Source organism: Diceros bicornis, chromosome 15 (assembly GCF_020826845.1).
Source record: "Diceros bicornis minor isolate mBicDic1 chromosome 15, mDicBic1.mat.cur, whole genome shotgun sequence".
NCBI classification, from domain to species: domain Eukaryota; kingdom Metazoa; phylum Chordata; class Mammalia; order Perissodactyla; family Rhinocerotidae; genus Diceros; species Diceros bicornis.
In genome coordinates this window covers 48,486,582-48,512,883 of record NC_080754.1, presented here as the reverse complement: position 1 = coordinate 48,512,883, position 26,302 = coordinate 48,486,582, and the positions used below count along the sequence as shown (strand labels likewise).

General features: G+C 33.0%; 1 protein-coding gene across 4 annotated transcripts in view; it reads left to right on the top strand.

Annotated features, from left to right (window-relative positions):
• NLGN1 (neuroligin 1) overlaps positions 1-26,302 on the top strand; it is an 854,876-nt gene that overhangs the window by 371,266 nt on the left and 457,308 nt on the right. For all 4 annotated transcript variants that reach the window (XM_058556336.1, XM_058556335.1, XM_058556337.1 and 1 more), the window contains exon 3: positions 20,530-20,682. In XM_058556336.1, the coding sequence (XP_058412319.1) occupies positions 20,530-20,682 (153 nt within the window). The remainder of the gene's footprint in view (positions 1-20,529; positions 20,683-26,302) is intronic.

Genomic DNA, 26,302 nt, shown 5'->3' with positions numbered 1-26,302 from the left:
AGCAATATTGTTGGGCGGGGGTGGCGCTGTGCTCCTAAGACTATGAAGTTAAAAAACATGTCCAAGAGTACACAACTAGTACTTGAAAGAGCCAATATCCAAACCTATCCTATTTATATGTGTCTCCAAACCCATTAAAACACAATTACAATATCAAGTAGTATTAACATATATTTTAAGAAACACATTTTAGTCATAGACTTCTAGGTTTGGAACTGTCTTTGAGATTAATCCAGTAGTAGTAAAAATATAAATTGTCTAGCTAAAAACGATGTCAGCCTATAGCACTGTGGCTGGGTGCGGGGAGCCCCGTGCTATGCAAGCATTGACCTTGTAGTTTCTTAATCAAGCTACAGCAAAGGCATGTGGGGAAGGGGCTGGAGCCAAAGCATCTAGGGTGCTAGCGTAGAGGGACTCCAGGGGCTCTGGGCAATAGCTGTTTACTAATCTGTACAGGGCATTTCACTATGTCATCAGCCTCTATATGGCCACACATTAGCCCAAGCTATTCTTGTTCTTCTTTTAAGTCAGATTGATTATTTAATTTTCCACACAAATTATTCCACACACCACTCAGTTTCATAATATGCACTAGTGGGAAATTTTTCCTCTTAACTGGTATTTCTCATTTGGTTTAAACTCTAAGATCTTTGTCTTTCAAAATCTGTTGGCTTGTTTTTAATTTTTTCTGATTTTTCCTTTTAAATATTTCCACTTATGTAAATATTTATTTTTATTTAAATTTTGACTTCAATGGTATCTAAATAAAGTGTTGGTTAGGGGAGTACTAAAGGCTTGGTAGTTGTAACATAGTTGTGGTAGATCTATTGGTTTGTGGTTCATTTTAAGGAGATCTATGTTACATTGTAATCCCCATACCCAATTTTTCCTTGCCTCTGCTTGTCTTTTATTGCCATGTGTGACTTTTACTATAAAGTTGCTAACTAGATCAGGTAATGAGAAGCCTGGAGCTCTGGACAAAATCAGTTAAAACTCTACTTCTGTTTTCTTGAGGGCCTATGAAATGGGAGGGTCTGATAGTCACTCAGTAGGGTCCCTTCCCAGTCTAGTGTCCTATGAATCTGGGCACGTAATCACTGGATTCACAAGTGTTTCTATAGTATCTGGTGTAAACTTAACATTTATTGTATCGGGTGGGAAAGAACACAGAATTGTGTCCTCGACAGACCCCAGCCTTTGTGGTAAGAGAGAATCAACCCACGTGGAGTAGTATACGTAGAAGAAAGAGAAGTGAAATTGTGCTTCATTGAAGACCAGAGATGTTAAGCAAGGAAGTGCACATGTGAGACTGGAAACTGTCAAGAAGTCGTCCCAGAGGAACACACGCTCACCGCTAGTCTAGCACCCCTGGGACTTGAGCATTAAAGGATTTGTCCCTCACTGGCCTATTTCCCAGTGAGACTCACTCAGAAAACAGAATCTTGATAATTACTGGTTTGATTTATTTATCTCACTTATGGAGATAAAATTTAGTAATGTCCGGAATGAAGGTTTTTTCACAGTCAGGTCTTGCTGAATAGTGTAGAACTACCTGTAGTTCATATCCTGAAGACAGAAATTTAGGCCAAAACACATACTAGTACTCCTTTTTTTTTTGGATGTGAAAAAATTTTACACATTTTTCTAGAGGAGATTCCCTGTGCTTATCCACCTCCCACCTCCTTTCCTCCTTTCCAAAGTGAGTTGATTGTAATTAGAACGTTAAAGAATCAACTCTATGGGATAAAACACACGAGGTATGAGTGTGAGCACACTTTTTTGTGCAACGGTGACTAGATTCACAATGGAAAAAGTTGTATTTGGTTTTTCGGATTTTTTTTCTCATATATTTACCTTTTTTTTTGGTGAGAACGTTTAAATTCTACTCTCTTAGAAAATTTCAATTATACAGTACAGTGGTATCAACTATAGTCATCGTGTTATACATTAGATCCTCAGGTATATCCATCTTGTAACTGAAAGTTTTTACCCTTTTACCAACCTCTCCCTATTTCCCCCACCCCTTAGCACCTGGTAATCATTTTTCTACTCTCTGTTTCTGTGACTTCAACTTTTTTGGGGGGTTCCACGTATAAGTGATACCATACAGTATTTGTCTTTCTCTGTCTGGTTTATTTCACTTAGCATAATGCCCTCCAGGTTCATCCATGTTACTGCAAATGAGAAGATCCCCTTCTTTTTTAAGACTGAATAATATGCCATTGTGTATATATATCCACCTAATTTTCTTTATCCATTGATCCACTAATGGATGCTTAGGTTGTTTCCATACCTTGGCTATTGTGAGTAATGCTTCTATGAATATGGGAGTACAGATATCTCTTTGAGATAATGATTTTTCCTTTGGATATATACCCAGAAGTGGGATTGCTGGATTATATAGTAGTTCAATTTTTAATTTCTTGAGAAACCTCCATACTGTTTTCCATCGTGGCTGTGTACAATGGTTCCAACAATGTATAAGCATTCCCTTTTCTCCACATTTTTGCCAACATTTATTATCTTGTCTTTTTGATAATAGACATCCTAACCAATGTGAGGTGCTATTGTAGTTTTGATTTGCATTTCCCTGATGATTAGTGATGTTGAGCACCTCTTCATGTACCTGTTGGCCATTTATAGGTCTTCTTTTGAAAAATGTCTACTCCAAGTCCTTTACCCATTTTTTTTTTTTTGTGGAAGATTGGACCTGAGCTAACATCTATTGCCAATCTTCCTTCTTTTTTCCTTTTTTCTCCCCAAAGCCCCAGTAGATAGTTGTATGTCATAGTTGTACATCCTTCTAGATGCTCTATGTGGGACGCTGCCTCAGCATGGCTTGATGAGGGGTGCACAGGTCTGTGCCCAGGATGTGAACCAGTGAACCCAGGGCCGCTGAAGCAGAACACACGAACCCAACTGCTCCGCCACTGAGTTAGCCCCCCTTACTCATTTTTTTTTAATTAATTAATTTATTTTATTGATGTTTTAATAGTTTTTAACACTGTGAAATTTTGGGTTGTACATTTTTGTTTCTCCCTCACCATATATATGACTCCCTTCACTCCTTCTGCCCATCCCCCACCCCCATTGCCTCTGGTAACCACAATACAGTTTTCTCTGTCCATGTGTTGGTTTATATTCTACATATGAGTGAGATCATACAGTGTTTTTCTTTCTCTTTCTGGCTTACTTCACTTAACATAATACCCTCCAGGCCCATCCATGTTGTTGCAAATGGGACGATTTTGTCTTTTTTTTTACGGCTCAGTAGTATTCCATTGTATAGATATACCACATCTTCTTGATCCAATCATCAGTCGAGGGACAGTTAGGTTGCTTCCACTTCTTGGCTATAGTGAATAATGCTGCAGTGAACATAGGGGTGCATAAGCCTCTTTGGATTGTTGATTTCAGATTTGTTGGATAGATTCACAGTAGTGGGATGGCTGGATCATAGGGTATTTCTATTTTTAATTTTTTGAGGAATCTCCATACCGTTTTCCAGAGAGCCTGCACCAGTTTGCATTCCCACCAGCTGTGTATGAGGGTTCCTGTTTTTCCTCATCCTCTCCAACATTTGTTGTTTTTTGTCTTGGTGATTATAGCCATTCTAACAGGCATGAGGTGATATCTTAGTGTTGTTTTGATTTGCATTTCCCTGATGATTAGTGATGTTGAACATTTTTTCTTGTGCCTATTGGCCATCTGTATATCTTCTTTGGAGACCCCCTTACTCATTTTTAATTGGATTTTTTGGTTGTTTGCTACTGAGTTGTGTGTGCCTTGTATATTTTGGATATTAACCCCTTATCAGATATGTGGTTTGCAAATGTTTTCTCCCATTCAATAGGTTACCTTTTCATTTTGATTATGGTTTCCTTTGCTGTGCAGAAGCTTTTCAGTTTGATGTAGTTCCACTTGTTTATTTTTGCTTTTGTTGTCTTTGCTTTTGGTGTCAAATTGAAAAAATCATTGCCAAGACCAATGTCAGGATCTCACCCCCTCTGTTTTCTTCTAGGAGTTTTATAGTTTTATGTCTTAAATGGTCAAGTTTTTCATCCATTTTGAGTTGATGTTTGTACGTGGTGTAAGACGGGGGATCAGTTTCATTCTTTTGCATGTGACTGTCCAGTTTTCCCAACATCATTTATTGAAGAGACTATCTTTTCTCCATTGTAGATTCTTGGTCTTTATTCTGTTCCATTGATCTATGTGTCTATTTTTTATATCAATACCACATTGGTTTGATTACTGCAGCTTTGTAATATAGCTTGAAATCAGGAAGTGTTATGCCTTCAGCTTTGTTCTTCTTTCTCAGGATTGCTTGGGCTATTCAGGGTCTTTTGTGGTTCCATACAAATTTTAGGATTACTTGTTCTATCTCTGTGATAAATGCTATTGGAATTGTGATAGAGGTTGCATTGAATCTGTAGATCAGTTTGAGTAATATGGACTCTTTAACAGTATTAATTCATTCAATTAATGAACGTGGAATATCTACCCATTTATTTGTATCTTCTTCAATTTCTTTCATCAATGTCTTATAATTTTCAGTGTACAGATCTTTTGCCTCCTTGGTTTAATTTATTCCTAAGTATTTTGTTCTTTTTGATGCTATTGTACATGGGATTGTTTTCTTAATTTATCTTTCTGATATTTCATTTTTGGTATATAGGAACACAAACTTATTTTTGTATATTGATTTTGTATCCTGCAACTTTACTAAATTGTTTATTAATTCTAAAAGTTTTTTGGTTGAGTCTTTGGGATTCTATGTATATGATTATGTCATCTGCAAAAAGAGACAATTTTATTTTTTCCTTTCCAATTTGGATGTATTGTATTTTTTTTTTCTTGCTTCATTGATCTGGATAAGATTTCCAATACTATATTGAATAAAAGTGTTGCAAGGGAGCACCACTTGTCTTATTTCTGATCTTAAAGGAAAAACTTTCAGTATTTCACCATTGAGTATGATGTTAGCTGTGGGCTTGTCATATATGATTTTCATTATGTTGAGGTATAATCCCTCCATACCCAGTTTGTTGATCATGAAAGGATGTTGAATTTTGTCATAGGCTTTTTCTGCATTTATTGAGATGATTATATGATTTTTATCCTTCATTTTGTTAATGTAGTGTGTCACATTGATTTGTAGATGTTGAATCTTCCTTATATCCCAGGAATAAATTCCATTTGATCATAGTGTATGATTCTTTTAATGCATTGTTGAATTCAGTTTGCTAATGTTTTGTTGAGGATTTTTGCATCTATGTTTTGTCAGGGATATGGACCTGTAATTTTCTTTTCTTGTAGTGTGCTTGTCTGGCTTTGGTATCAGAGTAAGGCTGACCTCATAAAATGGATTTGGAAGTATTCCTTCCTCTCCTATTTTTTAAAAGAGTTAGAGAAAGACTGTTATTAGTTCTTCTTTAAATGTTTGGTAGAATTCAGAAAAATATGTATTTTGGAAAGCATTGAATTGAAGAGATAAAATCTAGAAAGAGTAAGGAGAGTCTTATGGTTCAGTCTGGGGCATTTAATCTAACATAATAAGGAGATAGTAAGGAATTTTAAACAGAGTAGTGAAACAATGAAAGTGGTGTTTAATGAACACTAATCTGAACTGTGTTTTTAAAAAATATTTTAAATGACTTGTTTCCGTTTTAAATAGAAAATATCTTATTTTTGCTCATGAATTTGTAAAACATCAAAATGAGTGTTAAACTATATTTAGTTTTCATCTGTCTTGTTATAGCTATTTTAAACCTCACAGTACAAGATTGTTGTATATGCTTTTGAGTTCCTGTTCCCTTGGAGTGCTTGCAATTTTAGTCTTAGAAGGAGTTGAATGTGTGTACATTTTAGCTGATGATAATTTATGATGATTAAATCTTTTTCTCTTTGGTTTTACCACTATTATTATCTACAACTTCAAAACCCGATGGTATACAAAGTGGCTTGGGAGACAGCCTAGAGTTTGGATGACAGTGGGAACAACCATGAGGCTACTACAATAAGTCAGGCACATGGTAATGCTGGCCACAGACAAGGTTAGTAATAGAGAGTATTGGGAGAGAGTGACGAGAACAAAGTTTTTCTTTGAAAATTGATGAAATCTTGCTAAGACTTTGGAAACAGAGAGAAGGGTTATATCTCTGAAAGCAAAACCTATGTTGGGAGGTAAAACTGGCTTTGAGGTGGACACAATGGGCATCCTTGTTATACTGAGATGGGGTGACATATCCAAGTAGAAACAGCTTGTGAAATATCTATCTTTGTATGAACGTGAGAATAGTTAGGATATGTTATTTCTCAGTATGTTAATTGTTAGGCAAAGTGAATTTAACTTTAAAAATGTATTTAATAGAAAACTTTAAAATACTTATAAATTTCAAATGTGCTGGAGTCTTAGATTTTATTTTTTGGTGATATTCATTTTATTTGCAAACAGAAATAGAATAAGACATTAGAGACTCCGTTTCCATCATCTAATTTCTTCTAATAAAGGTATTCTCATCTGATGAGAACAAACATAATGCTGGCCTGTGGATAACATATTCTCGGCCATTTGTCTTAGAATGACTTTGCCTCTTTCTGATTTTCTGTTTAAGATTCAGATAGGCCAGAGTTTATCAGTGTGTGCTTAAACCCTTTAAATGGATTCCTATTGCTTTTAGGATTAAGACAAAAATCCCCAGGCTGGAGGAGCTGCATGCTCCAACTGATGCCTGTCCAGCTCTCCATCCTCATCTCCCACGACTCTCTGTTCTACTCCCTGTATGCCAGCCGCACTCACCTCCAGATTCCCTCTCATTTTACGGCCTTTCCATATGCTATTTTTTCTAGCTGGAATATTCTTTTTGCCCTACCTCCAATCCCCAGCCTCTTTGCCTGCTTAGTACCAACTTATCCTTCAGTCTTCGGGCGACATTGCACTTATTAGTGAAGATTTCCTAGGCTCCGCTAGGTCCCCTTGTATAACCTCTCATAACACTAAGATTTTTTTTCTTAACACAATTTGTAAGTAGTATGTGTTTGTGTGTGTGATTATTTGTTTAATGTCTTTTTCTCTGAGAAAATTAATTTTCATGAGGGCAAGGGTTTTGCCTGTTTTGCTCACCATGTATCTTGAGCACATAGCGTAATACATATTTGTTGAATGGCTGGATGACTGAATACTGCAGCCATGCCAGGGAGGTTGGACTATTTATGCCATCAAATTGTCAAGCCTTGCTGAGATAGCTCTGGGCATCTGAGGACACGTGTGTCCTCAGCACACTCCAGGTGCATCTCTGGATAATGTGTGGAAAGCCAGGACAATGGAGAGTATGTCTTCACAGAGTACTAACGGGTTTACAAAGCATACAATCACATTGCTCCAGATGAGAAGGGAACATTATTCTGACATTCATCATGCTATAAAAATACTGCATCTGCATTAAAAAAAAACATCAAACAAATATAGTGTTAAAAATGTAATGAGCTTGTGCAAATTTCATGATGCTCAGATTACAGTTAGCCTATTTTACTTACTTTTTGTCTATTTAAACTTTTCCCCCAGATCCTATCCCTTTTATTCTAGACAGGATTGCTTTTGACATCAAAGTGTTGTAATCAAGGTAATTTTATGAAGGAAAAACTTGTCTTTCTTATAAATACAAATGAGCTCTTTCAATGTACTTGACCCCAGAAGATTTCTCTTTCCCTCTCTTCCAACTTTAACATCAGATTCTCCTTTTCCCAAAAGTCACGTTCTAAGCTGTGCTCTGTCTCTGAAGGACTGTCTAAGGGAATATATTTTGTGTTCACGTAGGTGTTTTCTTCCAACACAAAAATAAACATAGAGCATGCCTTCTGCTTTCATACTCTTGGAAGCTGATCCCTTCCACAGCATGTGTCCATATGAACCACTAGCCTAAACAGGCAGCTCACCTAAAAGATACTCAAACACCATGAATAGCATAGCAGTGCCACCGAAATGTGCACAGATATAGATTCTTTCCAAAACTATCAGTTGTTCCAAAGTTTACTTGCAATATCTCATCACAGCAGTTTGCAATCTATTTTTATTTTATCATAATGCAGATTTATGACATTACTCAAAAATGTCTTTTTAACTGAAAAATTTTCAAGAAAGATAATTATTTTTCAACTATGATTTCTTTATATCTGTTTATAGAATCTATAGTTTAAGAAGTGTGATAACTTTTAGTTAAATAAATATAGCAATGTCAAAATAATGAATATTATTCCAAATCAGTCACTTTCACTTACTTCTGTATTCTGAAGAGATGTGTATTGCAGTTATATAAAATCAACTAAATTTCAATGGGTAAAACTCAATAGTTTTGCAATGATACCAACTGTTATGATATTTAATTTCTAAAAGTCGTATTTTAATGTTTGTCAATTTGAAAAAAAATCAAATATAGTAATATACTGCTATTTTTATTTAAAATGTCTTTAATTCTGGCATTGTCCACCTTAGGGAGCAGATTTTTTACATGCTTGATCCTAGTTTTATATACTACATTTTGTCCTAAGAACATCTCTGAAAAGATTTAGCCTGTTTCCAATTGCTCAGAACAACAATGGCAGCATCCTTAAATTCTCCTATTCTTTGGAAATGGCCTTAGGAATTCAGTTGACCTCAAAGGCTGCTGGGTAAAGGGGGTGGGGAAAGAGGAGAGCATGGTTGTTAGCCAGGGCTCTCCATCTATCAAGATGGGACTCACTGGAGCCTGGAGCTCTAAATAATATTAAAATTTTAAAGACTTGTTCTCTTAAGAAGGACACATTTCTCATGGCCAACTTTCTAAGTCAGGAGCTAATAATACCTTCAACCTACTTGCCTTTTGCAGATATGTGTGACACAAAGTATGGATAATTTCTGCTGAATTGAACGCATAATGAAGGAATTTATAATCAGTTCTAATGTATTTGAGACCAAAAGTATATTAGCCCTTCATCAAAGGGAATGATAAAAAGCGGCATTAATATGGGTGGATAGTAATTATTTCAGAGCTTATAATTATTCTCCAGTTAACTACAGAGAAATGCTGATATTTTTATTCCTTTTTTAAAAAATAAAAGGCACTGTGGTCAGATTTTGAAATGTAATAATGCATCATACATCCTTTGTAAAGGCCAATACTTTGAATTATAATGATGTTAATGGCAAAGGAAATATTTTGGATTTAAATGAGTTCAAAGTTCATGGTTAGGAGTTCCCTTTACCTTCCTTAGTCCTGTTGTTTCACCACTGAATCTATTTATTGCCTATAGGAGATGTAAAATATAGTAATTACTCTCACTCTCTTTCAAAATGACATGAGGTCCACTTTCCTATTAACTCTAATGAGAATTATGTGTGCGTTCCTCAGAGCGGACAGACCCTATAAACTTTCAAGGTAGAACAAATCAATTCTACACTCAGGTTTTAGAGGACTCATTTGCTTTATATTTTTGGTGCTTTAAGATACCCATTTAAACTGCTCGTATTGAAAACGCACTATTTGTCGTTTAAAAGAAGCAGAAGCTGTGGTTGGAATGTTGTTAATGATTATTATTTCCATTGAAGGATAAATGTTTTACCCTTTGGGGAAATCATGTTGATCAATTTATAGGAATACGTGGTCTCTAAAATGTGACTAATTTTCATAAGAAAATTAATGACAATTTCCTCTGATATTTTCTTTCGATTTAAAAAAATTTAACATCAATAATTACATCAATTGTAACAGTGTAGAATAAAGGAAAAATGAGCAAGAGTTGCTGATATCCCAGAAGGAAGGGAGCTCAAGGCAATGGGTGTTTTCTTTCCAGCCTGAGGATAAGGGATCTTGAGATCACATAGGAATCTGTTTCTGTAATCCGCAAGTATATGTTTACTCTATTGAGGCTTCCTCAGAGAAACCAATGTTGAGTTTCTCAGTTTGCAACCCTAGACCCTCTCAAATATTTAGTCTCAGTGCCTTTAAACATATGATTTAGGGGCCGGCCCCATGGCTTAGCAGTTAAGTGCGCAGGCTCCGCTACTGGCGGCCAGGGTTGGGATCCCGGGCGGGCACCAACGCACAGCTTGACCGGCCATGCTGAGGCCGCATCCCACATACAGCAATTAGAAGGATGTGCAACTATGACATACAACTATCTACTGGGGCTTTGGGAAAAAAAAAAAGGAGGAGGATTGGCAGTGGATGTTAGCTCAGAGCCAGTCTTCCTCAGCAAAAAGAGGAGGATTATCATGGATGTTAGCTCAGGGCTGATCTTACTCACAAAAACAAAAACATACGATATAAAGGAAATCTGTTTTCTTTCTTTTTATAACCATTTTTGCCAAAAACTGTTGCCCTCTTCATCCCAGGGAACTTCAAAAAACCAGATGTGTAAAAAATTCTTGATGTTAAGAAAACCCAGTTATGCTGGAATCACTAAAATACTGCTGGAACCTATACTGTGGGAAGAATCTAATATCATCCAATAATAAGGTTTTGTTTAGTATTCAATAAATGAAATTTTTTACTTGAAAGAACTCGACTTAATCCTTCTCTAGAATGATGATGTCCCCATCTATTTATGATGCTGAAACAATATCTATATCTGTTTCTAACTCTTCAGATTTACTACAGTAAAAGATGTCCTATGCAGTGTATGTATGTAATCATTATTTCCCATTAGTTAGGAGCGCCTAGCTTCCTGAGTAGGGAAGGTGATAATCAATAGTGTAGCAAAAAGCTGGTTCAACCATTCCATCCATGGAAAAATTTTTTCCTTGTGTATATGATATTATTTCCATGGTTTCTCTACTTATGCAGACCCAGAGTCAAATAGCAACTGAAAACTATGTCCCACATGCAAACAAGTGAGAGATCACATGTTAATAAAAATTCTCTTACTATCGCATCTCATGTAGACCCAAGAACTAGCAATTCTGTATGCATGCAAAGTATGTAAAACTACTGGCTAGGTGGCTGTAGAACCTGAATGATTTCCCGAAGAAGTCCTGTAAATCGCCTTGGTTACCCCTAGGAAGGGAAAGAAAGAAACTTTCTTCTGAATCGTCCAAGAGATGTATCGTAAAAAGCCCTGTACAATAGGAAAGGAATGACTTAATTTAATTGTGATAGGTTTTACATATGACTCCAAATATTAGTGAAATGATGATGCAGCAAAAAAAATTTGAGGTAACATTAGTTGTTTCTTAATATAGCCAAGAATTAAACAAATTAAATAATTTAACTAAAATTGGAAAGTAGATAGTGGTTTTGGCAGCAATAAATAACTATTTTTCTTCATCTGTGTTGTTAGCCAGTAAATACAACCATAACTTCTATATAGCATCCTTGAAAATAGAAATGCAAGGAAATATATTTGTTGGAATCTGTTCATTTACTGCTTCACATAATTACAGAAAAATGAAAAGCTTGAAAATATAATTCTTAAGGCTAATATTTTGTATGATGTTTTAAAATTGGAAATATTTTAAATATAATTGTGAAACAACATTTTTAAATTCAAATTAAAAATATTTCTATTTTTCAGAAATGCAGCAACATTGTTGCATGGAATCAGATAATACTGAGGGTACTTTTTGCATTTAAACAGGGTCGTATTAAAGAAATGTAGATTTCTGTGAACTTGCAACTAAGTGCCAATTAACATAAATTATTGCTTTCATCTAGGTTTTTCTCTTAATGGAATGATTGTTTGTAGAAGTGACTATAAAAGTATATCACTTAATTTATTGTGTACAGCTCCTCTGTCTGTATTCAGAATGACCTTGAAACAGTGACCTTACAATTGAGTAGTCAATGGGTCCCTTCAATGACATCATCAATTTCTCCATATCTGATCTTTTGATCTTTGCCAGTTGTTAGTATTTTTCAAGGCTATCTCTCTGAACTGACAAACCATAACTGTATTATATCTCATTTTTTCCTTCTGTTTTCTGGGATAGTGTTTTTCGTTCTTTGAGGGTTGTGATGTTAGGTGTAGCTTTGAATTACCAACATAATACACAGTAATCACTGAAAAGACTTAGAAATCTTTCTTAAAATGTTTAGCAATGATCCCCTATGAAGTGTGCTTAGAGTTAATGCCTGCTTCTTTGCTATTTATATTATTGAAATCCACACATTACTTTTGGTCTTTTTTTTCCTTCCTTTTTCTCTGACTGTTATTTTATGCATGACAACATTCTCTTGCTTACTGCTATGTGGTTGGCTGTCTTTTAACTTGAGTGTCCTATGTTTATAATGATTGTTTTTTGCATGAGGATTATGAAATGTCATACAAATTAAATGGTTGTTGAAACAAAAAGAAATGTGGGGCTTCATTTGCTTTTTTGTGTCCTGAATATGTCGAGTATGTGACGCTTAAAATTACTTTCCTATGGCCTTTGACTTCCCCTTTGGTGTGCTCCTTTATTCTAGTAAATTAGTATTGTTAAGTATAATAAAACATTTATTAAACATTCACAGTATTTTAATACAATTATTATCCTAAAACATGATGCCATTATAAATAACTATACTGGGCATGAAATTGCACTAGGGCATAATTCCATTATACTCCTAAATTGATTATGAAATATAAGCCCTGACTCTGTAACTACCTTAATAGCTAAACACTGACTTCTACTGATGGCACCTTTGCTCTACGGAGTGATGAGATTATCTGTTCATACATTTGTGCAGGTTGAAAATGTCTTAAATCCACCGCTAATATTTAGTCAAAACACATGGGGAAATATTTGTGTAATGACAAGTAATTTTAAAAAGTCACAGTTTTTAAAGATGTATAATATAAAAATGTGTAAAACCCAAGTGTTAATGCTCTTACAAAAAAAAAAAAAACAGAAGAGAAAAGAAAAAAAAACCCTAGGAATGTTCATATCTCTGTTTTCTCTAATGTTACTATATTGTCCCAAATTAAAGAATGAGTTTGGCCTACTTTCTTTCCTGTTGTCACCAATTCAAATTAGAAAAGAGACTGAATAAATTAAGTTCTTTCAGCTAATAAAACTGTTTACTTTTTTGTATGCAATGGGTATTTAAAAAAATTATTTCCTTTGCTTATGACTTGAGTTTCAAACCATAATGTATTTTTTTGTGCTGAATATATTCACAAACCAAGTCTTCTATGACATATTTTGGGGAAAGGGATTTTTTTTTTTTCTTAAACAAAATAGTCAACTTTGACGTAACCACTTCCCCACTCTTTTTGGAAATATCCTTGAGAATTTTAGTATTTACATTTATTTTTTCCCCTCAGTCATGTTTATTCTTGAATTGTCTTTTTTTTCCCTCCATTTCTCCGTTCTCAATCCTAGGTCCCCTTACAAAGAAACAGACAGATGATTTAGGTGATAATGACGGTGCTGAAGATGAAGGTATTTTTTTCCACCAAATCTATTTGCATGACAAGGGCCTCAATCACTTTTTCCACCCCTTTCTATTTTTTTACTTCTTGTCTTTTTTTGAAGAGTTGATTTTAATTCCTGTTTTTGATGTGTTTTGTCTTCTTGCCTGTTACATATAAATATACATTTTTAATTCTTTTAAAAAAATGAATGTTAAGTTTTACATTTTGATGGCAACCATTAAAATGTTTTAAAAAGAGGGGCATTTTTTGTTTCTTGAACTGACTTTTGATATGTTTCATCCCATGTTTTGACTGAAATTTGTCCATATTCTTTGAACTAACAATCTTTCCCCCCGTAGTCTCTCTGTACCCATTTTGCATGTTTTCTAATCTATGTAAATATTTTACCCAATATCAAAATGTGTTTCATTTTTACATTTGTTTAAAAAGAAGCCCACACCAATAAAATGAAGGACAAACTAAAAGCTGATATAAAGTGTTTCTTCAGCAATATGGTTTAGATTAAAAAAAATACTGTTTTCTGTTGATTTGCTTAAATATTACATACATAAATAAATGAAATTGTATAGGTAAGAAAGGCATCACACCTATTCAGATAACTGGTAAACATTGTGCAACCCCTTAAGTACTCTGAGCAGATTAGATGGATATCCTTTAATTTCAAAGGCACATAATTTCTAGATCTGCAAATGAAAATAATCTGATTTTCAAACTATTGCCAACCATAAGCAATAAAGTATTTCCTGCTTCACTAACATCAAAATTGTTTTCTCTTTCCAACTTTCTTATGACATACAATTCTAAATTACTCGGTAAATGTAAGTACTCGCTAGATTGATTTGACATTTCTCATTTCATTGTGTACCTTTACTTAGTGTTAAACTGGGTGTCTATACAGGACCACCGATTCTTTCAGTTAATCTTGATTCCAATTAGGGCTTATTTTTTTTAATGCTTCCCTGGTTATGATTCTTATAGAGGTGACTAATGTAATCCAGGTTTAAAAGTAATTCCCAGAACCCTAGAAATTAAATTTCATGAAGATCCTAATAATATGGTAAGGAAGGTTTTCCAAAATAAAATAATCCACAAGCAGGCCAGCAGAAGTACTAGTTCCGTGAGTTACAGCTGTGAGTGAATGTATCTTTACTAAACAATTTGAATTGTTTTCATTGAGATATATATTTAATAACCGCTTCACAGTAGAAAATTAAATTATAGAGGTGAAGTAGAAAAAGCTTAAAAATTATATTGAGTGTTAATATCTTTATAACATTTAAGAATTATTTTGATTAAATGAATTTTGATTAAAAATTCATTTACCATGAACCCAACAGTGGATTAAAGATTAAACATAAAGCGGTCATTAATATTTGAAATAAATCACTATAGCTGCCTAAGAGGTATCATTTTGAACGCTAAATAGCTAAAAACAAACTTAGAATATCAAAATGCAAATTGTGCGTTTTTTAAATACTGTTAGAAATCTAAAGTATTCGAACATTCAGGACATTTATTGAGTTTGAGGATGTGGGTTATTGTTCCTAGTGCTCTAAGAAGACTGCTTCTGCTTGGGTGGGGGCTTTGGGATTCGTTGAACCCCCTGAAAATCCTTAACTCCTAGACATTTGTTATCTAAATAATACCCAAGTATAAAGGACATCTTAGTGTGTAGCTTTGTAAACTCCAAATTTTCCCAAACTGCTCACAAGGGTAGTATACATCATTTTCCTATTTTAAAAATATTTTGATTGCTGATTTAATGTGCTGCTTTTGTTCTTTTCATAAAACAGCATCGAGTAAGACATTTACATGTTTACAAAAGATCTGAGTGACCATAGTGAACTAAGCCCTATAAATGTGAATCTATTTTATAGACCTATTTTGAAGCACATGTAACGTTTTTAAATGGTCGTTAAGAATATCCTAAACCGCTGTTTAAATTGGCAGGTAATATTCACGTTAAGTACTAAGCCAGTCAGTCACAAGAGTTATCAAATCAATAAATATTTTTAAATGCTCAGAATTGTAGAACATCCAAGCAGTCAATTTGATTTCAGTCTATTCCTCTGTGTTGTTTTGGGTAATTATTTAGAAGACAAGAAAGGTAAAATATCCTTGAGGATAAAAAACCTTTGTAGAAAAGTCTGAGCATCTTCTATTTAATTCCTTTTACAATTATTTTGTAGATGTGAGTATGAAAGAAACCCAAAGCCAATTTTCGCATTTAATTTGTTCCAAATTTTGAGTCAACATCACTGGACATAAAGCAACAAATATAAACTAGGTAGTAAACTACTCTTTTTACTTCAATTAGAAGTGTAGTTATCTGGTCATTTATTTGGAATTCTCCATTATTTCTTGATAACCAAACTCCTTTACCTGATTTCTAGGTCCCTATCTCAGCCACTGCATTCAGAGTCTGCCTGAAACTTTGACTGGGGCATGCTCCTCATTCACTTACACCAACCCAAGGCTTCTCAGTGGAGCATTCTTCTTCACTTCCAATTCTCGTTTGTGTCTTTGCCATTATTCTTTTGCCATGTTCAGGCCAAACACAGTTGTATCACTTTTCATTTCTGTTTTATAAAAACCAAAAGAACTGCATATTTTATAGGCTATTTCTGTAGTTTCAAAAAGCCTAATCTGAAGTAATAAAAATGGGTCAGAACAACATCCTAGATTTCTACCAATTTATCTTGGGAATTTAAAAGATACCAAAAGATTTTTTAAATAGTGCTAAGAATACCTTAATATTAATATTTCAATATTGAAATGCAATTTTATATCCAACATAGAGTTTTTAAAAAATTGCTCTTGTAGATTTTTGTATATTTTTGAAGTAAAAATTGTAGCTTTGATTGTGTTAAGTCCAGTTTAACAAGCACAAATTCAACCGATACTTCTGTATTCTCTTGCTGATTCTGCTTATAACTGAGGTTTATAAAATGAGTAGAGGACACAAAAATATCTTGAAATATCTTGAAATATATCAAAGGAAGATTTAATTGCAGCCATACCCCACAATTTTAAAACCGTTAAATGCTAAAAACTCTAAATTATGGTCTCTTAAAAACTTTATGGATCTTTTAAGAAAAAAGAAACCAGTAAACATATTCAAGGAGTTGTGTGACTAATAATTGTTCACTAGGACCATTAAAGGGAATTGTGATTCCAAACCCTGGTTGTCAGGCACGAATAAATCCCCATTAACTGCTCTAGATCTATTGATACTTGCTTGCTACATTGGCTTAAAATTTTGGTTTATCAGAAAGATGAAATTGTTACTAAAACAATTTAAAATCAAGGTGTCTACTCAGATTCCAAGTTTATTGTTTTTTAACTTGAGGAACTTAAATACTTTCTTACCATAAAAATTCAGAAGAAAAATAATCATCAGTGTAGTGTCTCCCCCTTACCATCCCACTCTTTTCAGAGACCTAGGTACATAGCAAAGCTTTAAGAAAATTGCAAATAGAAAATATAAACATGCTTTATGAACATTTATACTTTTACTGGACCTGGACTAGTGTGTTAGCATCTGAGAGTGTTCTTTTGATTTTAGTAAAGTCAGTAGCAGCTGTTTGGGCAAAGTCAGAAATCTTAGGTGAAATCCACCTTATTTATAGGGAAAAATATGAGACAAAGTTTAGAGGGACAACTTGGCTCTAATAAATTCATTATAAATTACTAAAGTACATCTTATATATTTGCACTAAAGACAGAATGGCTCCCCCAAATTTTATTATTAAAATGACGATATTGGCAGATAGTATTCAATAATAGGTTATCTGATATATCAGTTCATTTATAAAGATTCTGGTTCTTTTTAAAATTAGGGTAAATATAGACATAATTTAAGCTATTTATATTTATTATTATATTGTTATTATATGTAAACTATTTACCATTTATATTTACATCAAAAGGACCTGTACACTATGAAGAAAAGTAAACACTAAGATGGACCTCTGTGATAAAACACTTTCAAAAATAAAGTTGAAGATGGGCCATTCTGATAAAACATTATTAAAAATTCTAGTTGTTCTGTAATAGAAATATGGCATTTTCCCAAACTTTAGTAGCAATGTGAAGAGTTATTATGTACAAGAATTTTACTTATTTTGATAATTAATACCCCATATAGCATTAACTTAAAGGTTACTTTAACCAAAAAGAAATATTGTTCAGAACACAACATTAGAATTTTATAGAACTTTCTGGAAAAGAACTGCTCAATGCATTAAGTTCTTAGGCAATGCTGAAATCTTTGAGAAGTTTGAAAAGATAAATTGGAAATTAGAATCAGCCCAAAGTATCAGTAATCCTTTAAGTCTAATTTTTGAAGAAAAATAAAGAGATACCACTCAAAATAGCTCCTAGCATCTATTGTCATATTTTCAGTGTTTCCTGACAATGTCCACTTCATTCTGTTATTAGATGTAAAATGTGACAGGTCTTCTCAATGTGTGCCTGCATTGTTTTCCAGGTAAACAGAATGATTCTACCAAGATTTCATTACTGTTCACAGTTGGTGCTTTGTAATTCTATGTAATTTTAATTAAAGAAGAATTCTGAAACAGTCTCCCTCTGTGCTACCTCTAAGCATACAATTAGTAGAGTACAGTGTCTGCTGTGAACAGTCAGTTAATGATTTCAATTTAATAATTTATTATTGCTTCTTCAGTGCCAGCCATACTAGAAAAATAAGCTAAAACTGTATGCAGCAAACAGGCGTTTAAGGAGTAGAGTTTAACAATTTCAAAGGATTGTTTTCTCTGTGTAAGCCTGACATCTCCACAAGCCCCCAAATCTTTACAAATGAGTGAATACCATTTTCCGTCCCAAGGATTTAAGAAGAAAATAAATTTAGGATTTCCTCCTAAGTGTAACTATGTCTACTGGATGGTTTTTAGGTCAAAGTTTCCTCCTCTCACCGCTTAAAAATAAGACAGTCTTCTCAAGTACACTCTTGCGGGGGTAGGTGAATGATGGTAAATGTATACGCTGCTATTAAGTCAAATTTAAAATGCTCTTTTAAAAAAGTCTGTAAATTCTGCAATGAGCTACTTCCCCAACTTGGAAATCTGGACAAACAAGTTGAGCTGCAATTCCTGACCTTAAAATGATTTTTCATTTAAAGAAATCACTTTATTAGTACAATAGAAAAACTGAGGCATTTATATTAGTCATTCTTTTTACAGGAAATGTAAAGCAGCCTCTAAATAATCATCATTTTTTTCAGTGAGTTGGTATCATATTAGTCCATTCAGAAAGCTGAAACCTCAATCATAAAGATGTAGGTTTGTTTGATAACAAATGTCAAAAGCCAAGGAACAAAACCATACATTTAAATACACTTTTAATATTGGCATTAAAAAAAAAGATAATACACTTGATGTAATTTTTTTTTAATTGTGGATAGCAGAGATCATGGACTATAATATAATAGCAATGTTTTATGTATATATATATTCATAATCATTTATATACATATATAATATTTCAATCTATGTAATAGTTAAAACCATGTTTCCCAATATACAGTTTAGCATTTTTTTCTATAGAAATTAGTGCATTCTTAATATCAGTTAAAATTGTCTTATGTTCCCCTTATATATTATTTCTAGATCCTTGTTAAAAACTACATAATTAGACATCGTTTAACTATGTGCTCTTTAAAAACGACTCACTTTAGATCCAAAGACACAAATAGTTTGAAAGTAAAAGGGCATAAGATGATATTCTATGCAAATAATAACCCAAACTGAGCTGGGATGGCTGTACAAATACCAGTCAAAATAGATTTAAAGTAAAAAAAAAAGTTAAAAGAGATAAAGAAGGATATTATATATTCATAAAATCCATCAATAAGATATAATAATTATAAACATATCCTCACCTAACAGAACCACAAAACATGTAAGCAAAAGTTGACAGAATTGAAGGGGAAAATGGAAATTTCTACAATAATAGCTGGAGACTTAATTTCTACTTTCAATAATGAATAGGATAACCATACAGTAGATCAACAAGGAAATATGGATTTACTATAAAACCACTAGACCTAGCAGACATATACACACAATTCATTCTCAAACAGCAGAATAGACATTCTTTTCAAGTGCACAAGGAACATTCTCCAGGAGAGACCATATGTTTTGCCACACTACAAGTCCCAATAAAATTAAAGACAAAAATCATTAAAAAAGAAACTACACAATTGGGGGGAAATATCCTAGAAAAGCAAATACATTTGGTTAAAATTCAGAGCTGTAGAAATCACTTCAACCTCACCTTAAACTTAGACACTTTACACTTAGACTTAACTACATCCTCTCTCATGTCTGCATGACAAAAACATGGAGCCAAAGTGGGGCTAAGAAGAGTACAATAGTTACACAAAGAGGTGAAAAATGTAATTTAGTCTGTTTTGTTCTTCCAAAGGGTAGGTGGAATGGGCAGATGACCTGGACTTAACTAAAAAATATGATTTAAATGACAGTCCCCTAAATGCAACAACAGAAGTACAGATGTATGTGACTTTACTGCCTAAAGATCTATCTGACAGTTTTAGAGTAGTGAAGCGAAACTTCTTGCAATTTCCATAACACAATGTTGTAATTATGTTCACAAATTGGAGCATAAATTATTCGATGTAATTATGATGCATTCAACACAAATCTTTACAGTAAATAAGAAATGGAAAAACTGCTGTTCAGAATAGCAGTGATACCATTGTCCTTAGTATATGGTTCATAAATTTCATATGAGGTCTATAACATTTTTAAAAAGTAGTTCTAATAATCATTGTCATTCTATTTCTTTTGGTTCTGCTGTCATGTCAGCAATCAATCAAAAATCGCTAAAATTTACACCTCATTTCAGTTTGTCTAAGTTTTGTAACTCAGTTTATAATTTTTAACAAAATTTTAGATAGGAAACAATGGCTATCTATTGCTCTTTTCCGCAATAGGTCTTGTTATGAGTTGCTTAAGAAACACTTTACCAAAAACAGCAATTTAAAGAACTATATTAAAATCATGCCCTTTTGCCCCTAAAATGGAAAATGTATTCTCTGCTTCATTATGTGTGTTTTTTGAGGATAAGAACAATTGCCAATGATTCTTTTTTCAGATATTCGGGACAGTGGGGGTCCCAAACCAGTGATGGTGTATATCCATGGTGGCTCATATATGGAAGGTACTGGAAATTTATATGATGGGAGTGTCTTGGCAAGTTATGGCAATGTGATCGTCATCACAGTCAACTATCGACTTGGGGTACTTGGTAAGAAGTCTCTTTTTTTTTTTTCACCGTTAATTCATAAAGTATGTGATAGTTTTGTTTTGACTTGTTTTATTTTGCTTTGTTTCACCCATTGTTCTATGCTTGTTGACTTTGAACCAAAATTTTTGATATTTTCAATCAATTCTATAAATGTTTATAAATTACTTGCCAAAAGGCAGCTAGGGTTGTTTTTAAGATTTAAAAGTAAAAGGTAATGAAATTATTCACATTGTTGAGGAATGCTCTTCTTAGCTTGGCTTTGTAGAACTGTGAAAGGCAACAATTGCAGGGCCTTTCTTAAGAAGAAATAGTCTCTGGACAAATTTTCCTTTCCTCTACTTTTCTTTTTTACAATGCTATAAAATTGCCTGAGGTTTGCCATGAGCTTAGAAACAAATTTATAGTCTCTTCAAGAATATGTGTTTGGACTGGCTTTGGGGAATGATTGTTTGCCATTGTGATGTAGGTTTGGGTTTTTTAAAATTTGTTAAATATAATCAGAAATATTTTGTCTAAATGTATTTTGACTGAATTATTTGATTTGGAAAACATGCATTGATTTCATAAAGTGATAAAGAGTTCAATTTAATAAAGTATACCCATGTAAAACAAAATCAAAGTGGAGATCTTGGTTTTGAAGAAAAGTATGGAGAAATATTATTTGCAAAATAACTTAGCAAGTACTCTGAAATATACATATTGTCTTGTGTAATAACCAATTGTCAAAAGATAAACTTGCCACTATTCTTCTTATGTAAGTTTATTTTCTATAGTATTATCACAATTTGAGGAGTAAAATTACTATATCATGTAATAAAACACCTTTATCCTTGGTGTTTTAGTTAACAGTATTTGCTAAAAGAGTTCAATCCATCACAAAAGATTTTTTAATCTTAATTGTTCTCAAAGTCTTATCCCACACTATACACTTAAAGAGGTATAATTTATAATGTGATTTGGGGACAAAGAGACATCTCACTCATTCTTTACTGTAAAATATTTTGAAAAAGGAATTTGAATTATATTGTCTTTTATAATAATTGTTGATATCATATATTTTAGCCATTGAGAATCAATTTTTTCCTCTCCAGTATTAGTTATTATTCTAACTCCTTCTATGTAATCGTAATCCTATATTTATGCCAATCTTAAAATGTAAAAGAAAGAATAATTTTTATCAATCAATGTATGTTTTGGGGAACGAGATATTTTAGCAATGCAGAGTGAGTCTTAATCTTTTTCTAGTTTCCTGTTTTGAATTTGGAGTATGGTGGATGATATAATAGATAAACTGTATCAACGTAGGTATAAAATATTTCTGTAACATTGTTCACACATTAGTTCACCCATAGTGTCTAATCATGGATTGCTTCAGATGTAATTATAATTTCAGTGGGGAGCGATGAGGGTTTTCCCAGTAATGAAAACTTTGTATATGAGAAGATGTATAAAGAGATGTTCATAATAATCTTCTTAAATTAATCTTAAATATCTTAGTATTGTCATTTGTTTCTTATGCAAGATTTTAATGTGAGGATCTTCAATATCTTTAATGCATTTAATTTTAATTACAGTATTTTTTATATCTCAGTTGTTTTTATTGATTATTATTATTATTCTCATATTTTTCTGAATTTCTCAAGTTGAAAATCCTGATGCAGTGAACTGTTTGCTGATTAAAAATTTAAAATTAAATGCCAAATTGCAGTTAACAGTGTTCTTAAGGACTTGAAGCTCCATTTAGTCATATATATTTATTTTATTTTTTTAAAATATTTTGGCCTTACCTTATGTTGCCTTGTTCTGAGTTGGTTGTACTCACATAAAGTAAGATTCTATAAAATGAACTGTGTTGTTTGTTAGTATTAGCTCTGCCCATTTTTTTAATGTATTCAGAACTGATGAGGACCTGAATTTGATCCAATCTGAATCCTTTATTCATGCCATATCCTATCTTTAAATGTCACATTCTGAATGATTGGATTGTGGGACAACAGATTAACCAGCTAAAACATGAAGAACTCAATCACTTGCTCCATCTGTATAAAGGCAAGCAGTGTTGGTGTTGATGAGGAATGATTTTCCCAGTGTTAAATTTTTGTTATGGGGCTACTGCAATCTAGGATTTAACCGTTAGTTGGCTCCTTTGTTTCTCTCAAATGCATCATAAACTAATAATCAGCACTAAGGATCAGCTGTCCTTTATAGACCTACTCTCAACAGGATAAAGTACAAAACTCTGTTAGCAAAACATTTTTAGGTGCCTCTTGGAATATTAGTTCTAGATATATTTTGGTCACTTTCTTCCTAAAATATGTGGTGGGCTTTGTGAAAATATATTTAAATTAATTAATTCATGAAAAAATTAAAATTAAATTATCAGAACATTTGTTTCAGCACACTTTGCATGTGTGGTATACCACAACCAGATCAACAGCTCATCTGACGGGAGAACTACCACAATAAAGACTGTAGGGTTTTTATTGTTGTTAATAATTTGTCTAATAGTAACAAGGTAAGCCAAAGTTTCTTGGATGTGAGATCCAAAGTTTCCCTGTTTAGTTTGCACTTGGGAGACTGTTGGAAGTTTAGTAGAAAATAAGATTTGATCCCACATCAGAGGAACTCATGAGCTGTGTTTTGATTTGGACGTCTTGGTGTGAGGGAAATGAACTTTGGAGTCCAACGTACAAATTGGCTAATTATAAGACTGTTGCTCTCAGGTGATTGACAGAAAAAATCAAGATGTCTGAAACAGGTAATGTAATTAGTGTTGATTTGAATTTGCCATCCCAAAGGAGAAATTTTACAAGTTTTTTTGTTTGTTTTAACAATAAGTAAAAATATGATAATGTTTCAGTTAGAAAATTCATATAGCTATCTAGCAGCCAAGTTTCCAGTTTAAAGTATTTCATGTTAAAAAAAAAAATTTGTTCATTACAAAGTAGAAGTAGCGTAGAAGATAAAAAGTACCTCCTATGATAGCTTTGCTCTGAAGAAGCTAGGAACAGGTTAGAGTTCCTCAACCAACACCCTTTTGTGGTTTCCTTTGCAGTGGTAACATAGACCATCACTATTATTGTATTGGAAATGCTATTGGTGGTGGTAAGAAAAACTGCTAATAAGCTGAAGAAAAAGACAAGAGGGTACTGGGATCTGCCTGCTCACCTCACTACCCCAGTTCATCTTAGAGCTCTCTGTACCCTCATCTCATTCAGTCTCACACTTCCAGTTAATGCTTAGACTTTCTTTCACTTTTGGTTATATACATTCTTTGTCCTCAGCCAGTTGTAACTCTTCATCCTCTGTTATTCAATACATTGTTACATAGTCCTTTAAAATGTATTTAAAATAATTAACAGAGTTATTTTTAAATATTCCAGCATATAGTTAGTAAAAATTGTTATGTTGGAAACTTAGGGAGAAATGTTTTGATTATGTGATATTAAAAGAGGAAAATAATATTAAATGTTATGATTGTAAATAGGATAAACATATATACTCATGAACAAGTATTCAAAGGAAATATGAAATAAATTATTCACTATTAGGATGAGATATTGTATAATAAACATTTTTGAAAATAGAAACTACCCAAATGTCATATTTTCAAATCTCAAAAGTGAAAAAAATACATTAAATTGAGTGTTAAAAATGTGTTGCAACAACCTCTCTAAATTTAGAATAAATTGATAAGTTATTTTGAGAGAAAAAGGAAAAGTTTTATATCACTGTTAATTTAGGCAAACATAAGATTTTTATCTGATGGAAATTTAATGTTACTTTTACCTTGATATGGATATCAGGAGGCAATTATGTGTTCATAATTCCGGCCCATGTGATATATTTTAGAAAAAATTAGTTTTAAAGATTTTGGGTGTACTGATATCTATTTGAACATTTGACAACTTTTGGGAAGTCTAATTAAATGTTTTACTTAGTAATCTAATGTCTACACCACCCATCTATGGAAAAAATAATTTTAAGTGCTAGATGATCTACTTGTATTTGAAGAATTACATTTAGCTTACTTTATAATACCATGTAGGGCTAAATCTGACCATGAAAACCCTATGAATAGTAGCGAAACATTGTCTGATGGAGTGCAGAAGGTGAGAGGATGGCGCAAAAAGACCAGGCAGGGTTCCACTCTGGTGTACACAGGCTTACTAGGAGTTGGAATCGACTTGAGGGCACTAAAAAGGACTAAATCATTTAAAACAAGCTTTTGTTAACTTTATTGCACATCAATTTTAATTAATGCCTAAATTTATTTTTGTTCTATTAGAAATGGTTAATGAGATTTGTTGGTTCATAAAACTATGTTGTCTATGCAATAACAATACTTCAAGTATTATCAGACAAATGACAGAAATAAATACAACTTTGGTGTGGTCAGTCATCAGATACACAACACTTATTTCCAGCAATATACATCTTCTATGAGGGATAAAAGGTAAGAACAATATAGTCCTTATCTTTAGAGAGTTTTCAATCTAATTGAGGGCAGAAATAAACAGTCAGTAGAGGATAATAATTGATAGTCTACTTCATATTTTCTAATAATATGTGTTTATTAATTGATTTTTATATAAAAAGAAAAATCAGAACAACAAGGAAGCATAGACTATCAGATGGACTAACATGGAAGCAGTGATTGAGCTCCAACTTTGAATCTGAGCAGCCTAGCAGCAAGGAGACTTGGTAAAGTCTAGGTAACGCTCATGATTTAAAAAGAAAAGTATGTTAATTCCTGAAGTGGCACAATGTGTTGTCATTATTATTTTTGGTGTTTTTTTGCATTATTTTTCTTTCTATCTGGCTCTAAATCCTAAAACAAACAAAAAACTCAAAATGTGACCTTATATTTGAGAGTAATATATAATCAAATATCAAATTTTCTAAGATGATCCAAGTCTATTCTTGGGAGGTAAGAGGGAGAGTCAGTCTGTCCTTGAAAAGTCAAAAATGTCTTATGGAATTGATTTTATTTGACTAAGACCATGAAGAGTGGATTATCTGTGGGATTAATTGAAGGGAAAAGAGGAGGATGTTTTTTCATTTCTTTTTATTCATTCATACTCCTTCCACTTCAACAAAGTAGAAATAATTTGTGACAAATGCACACAGATAAATAGATTGCTAAAATCATATTAAATATGAATACATATAGAGAAAAGATACAGAAACTTAGGCCATGAACATTTACTGGAATTGAATATAAATGTATATCCCAATTTCCTAGAAGCAAAGTAAAAAGTATAATGGATTGAATTTCATAATTGTTATTATCAGATAAAGGGAACACATACGTATTAATCAGAAAAAATATACAAATAAAGTTTTTTCTGACACTGTACTGTAGAGAAATTAATCATTTGAATTGTTTTTCTTTGGAACCGTGAACGATATAGTAATCGTGTGAGAGTCTTCATGTCCTTAGAAGATGCAGAAATATTCTCGATATATGATTATTTATATTAACCCTCTATAAAAGCCAAGGACGTAATAATAAATACCCACGTCTTCTGTAGTGTCATTTCGGCAGAGAGCTAGCCAAATGCAATTCAAGTAAGATACTTGGTGATTTCACTTGTAATAGGATAGAGCTAAAAACCAA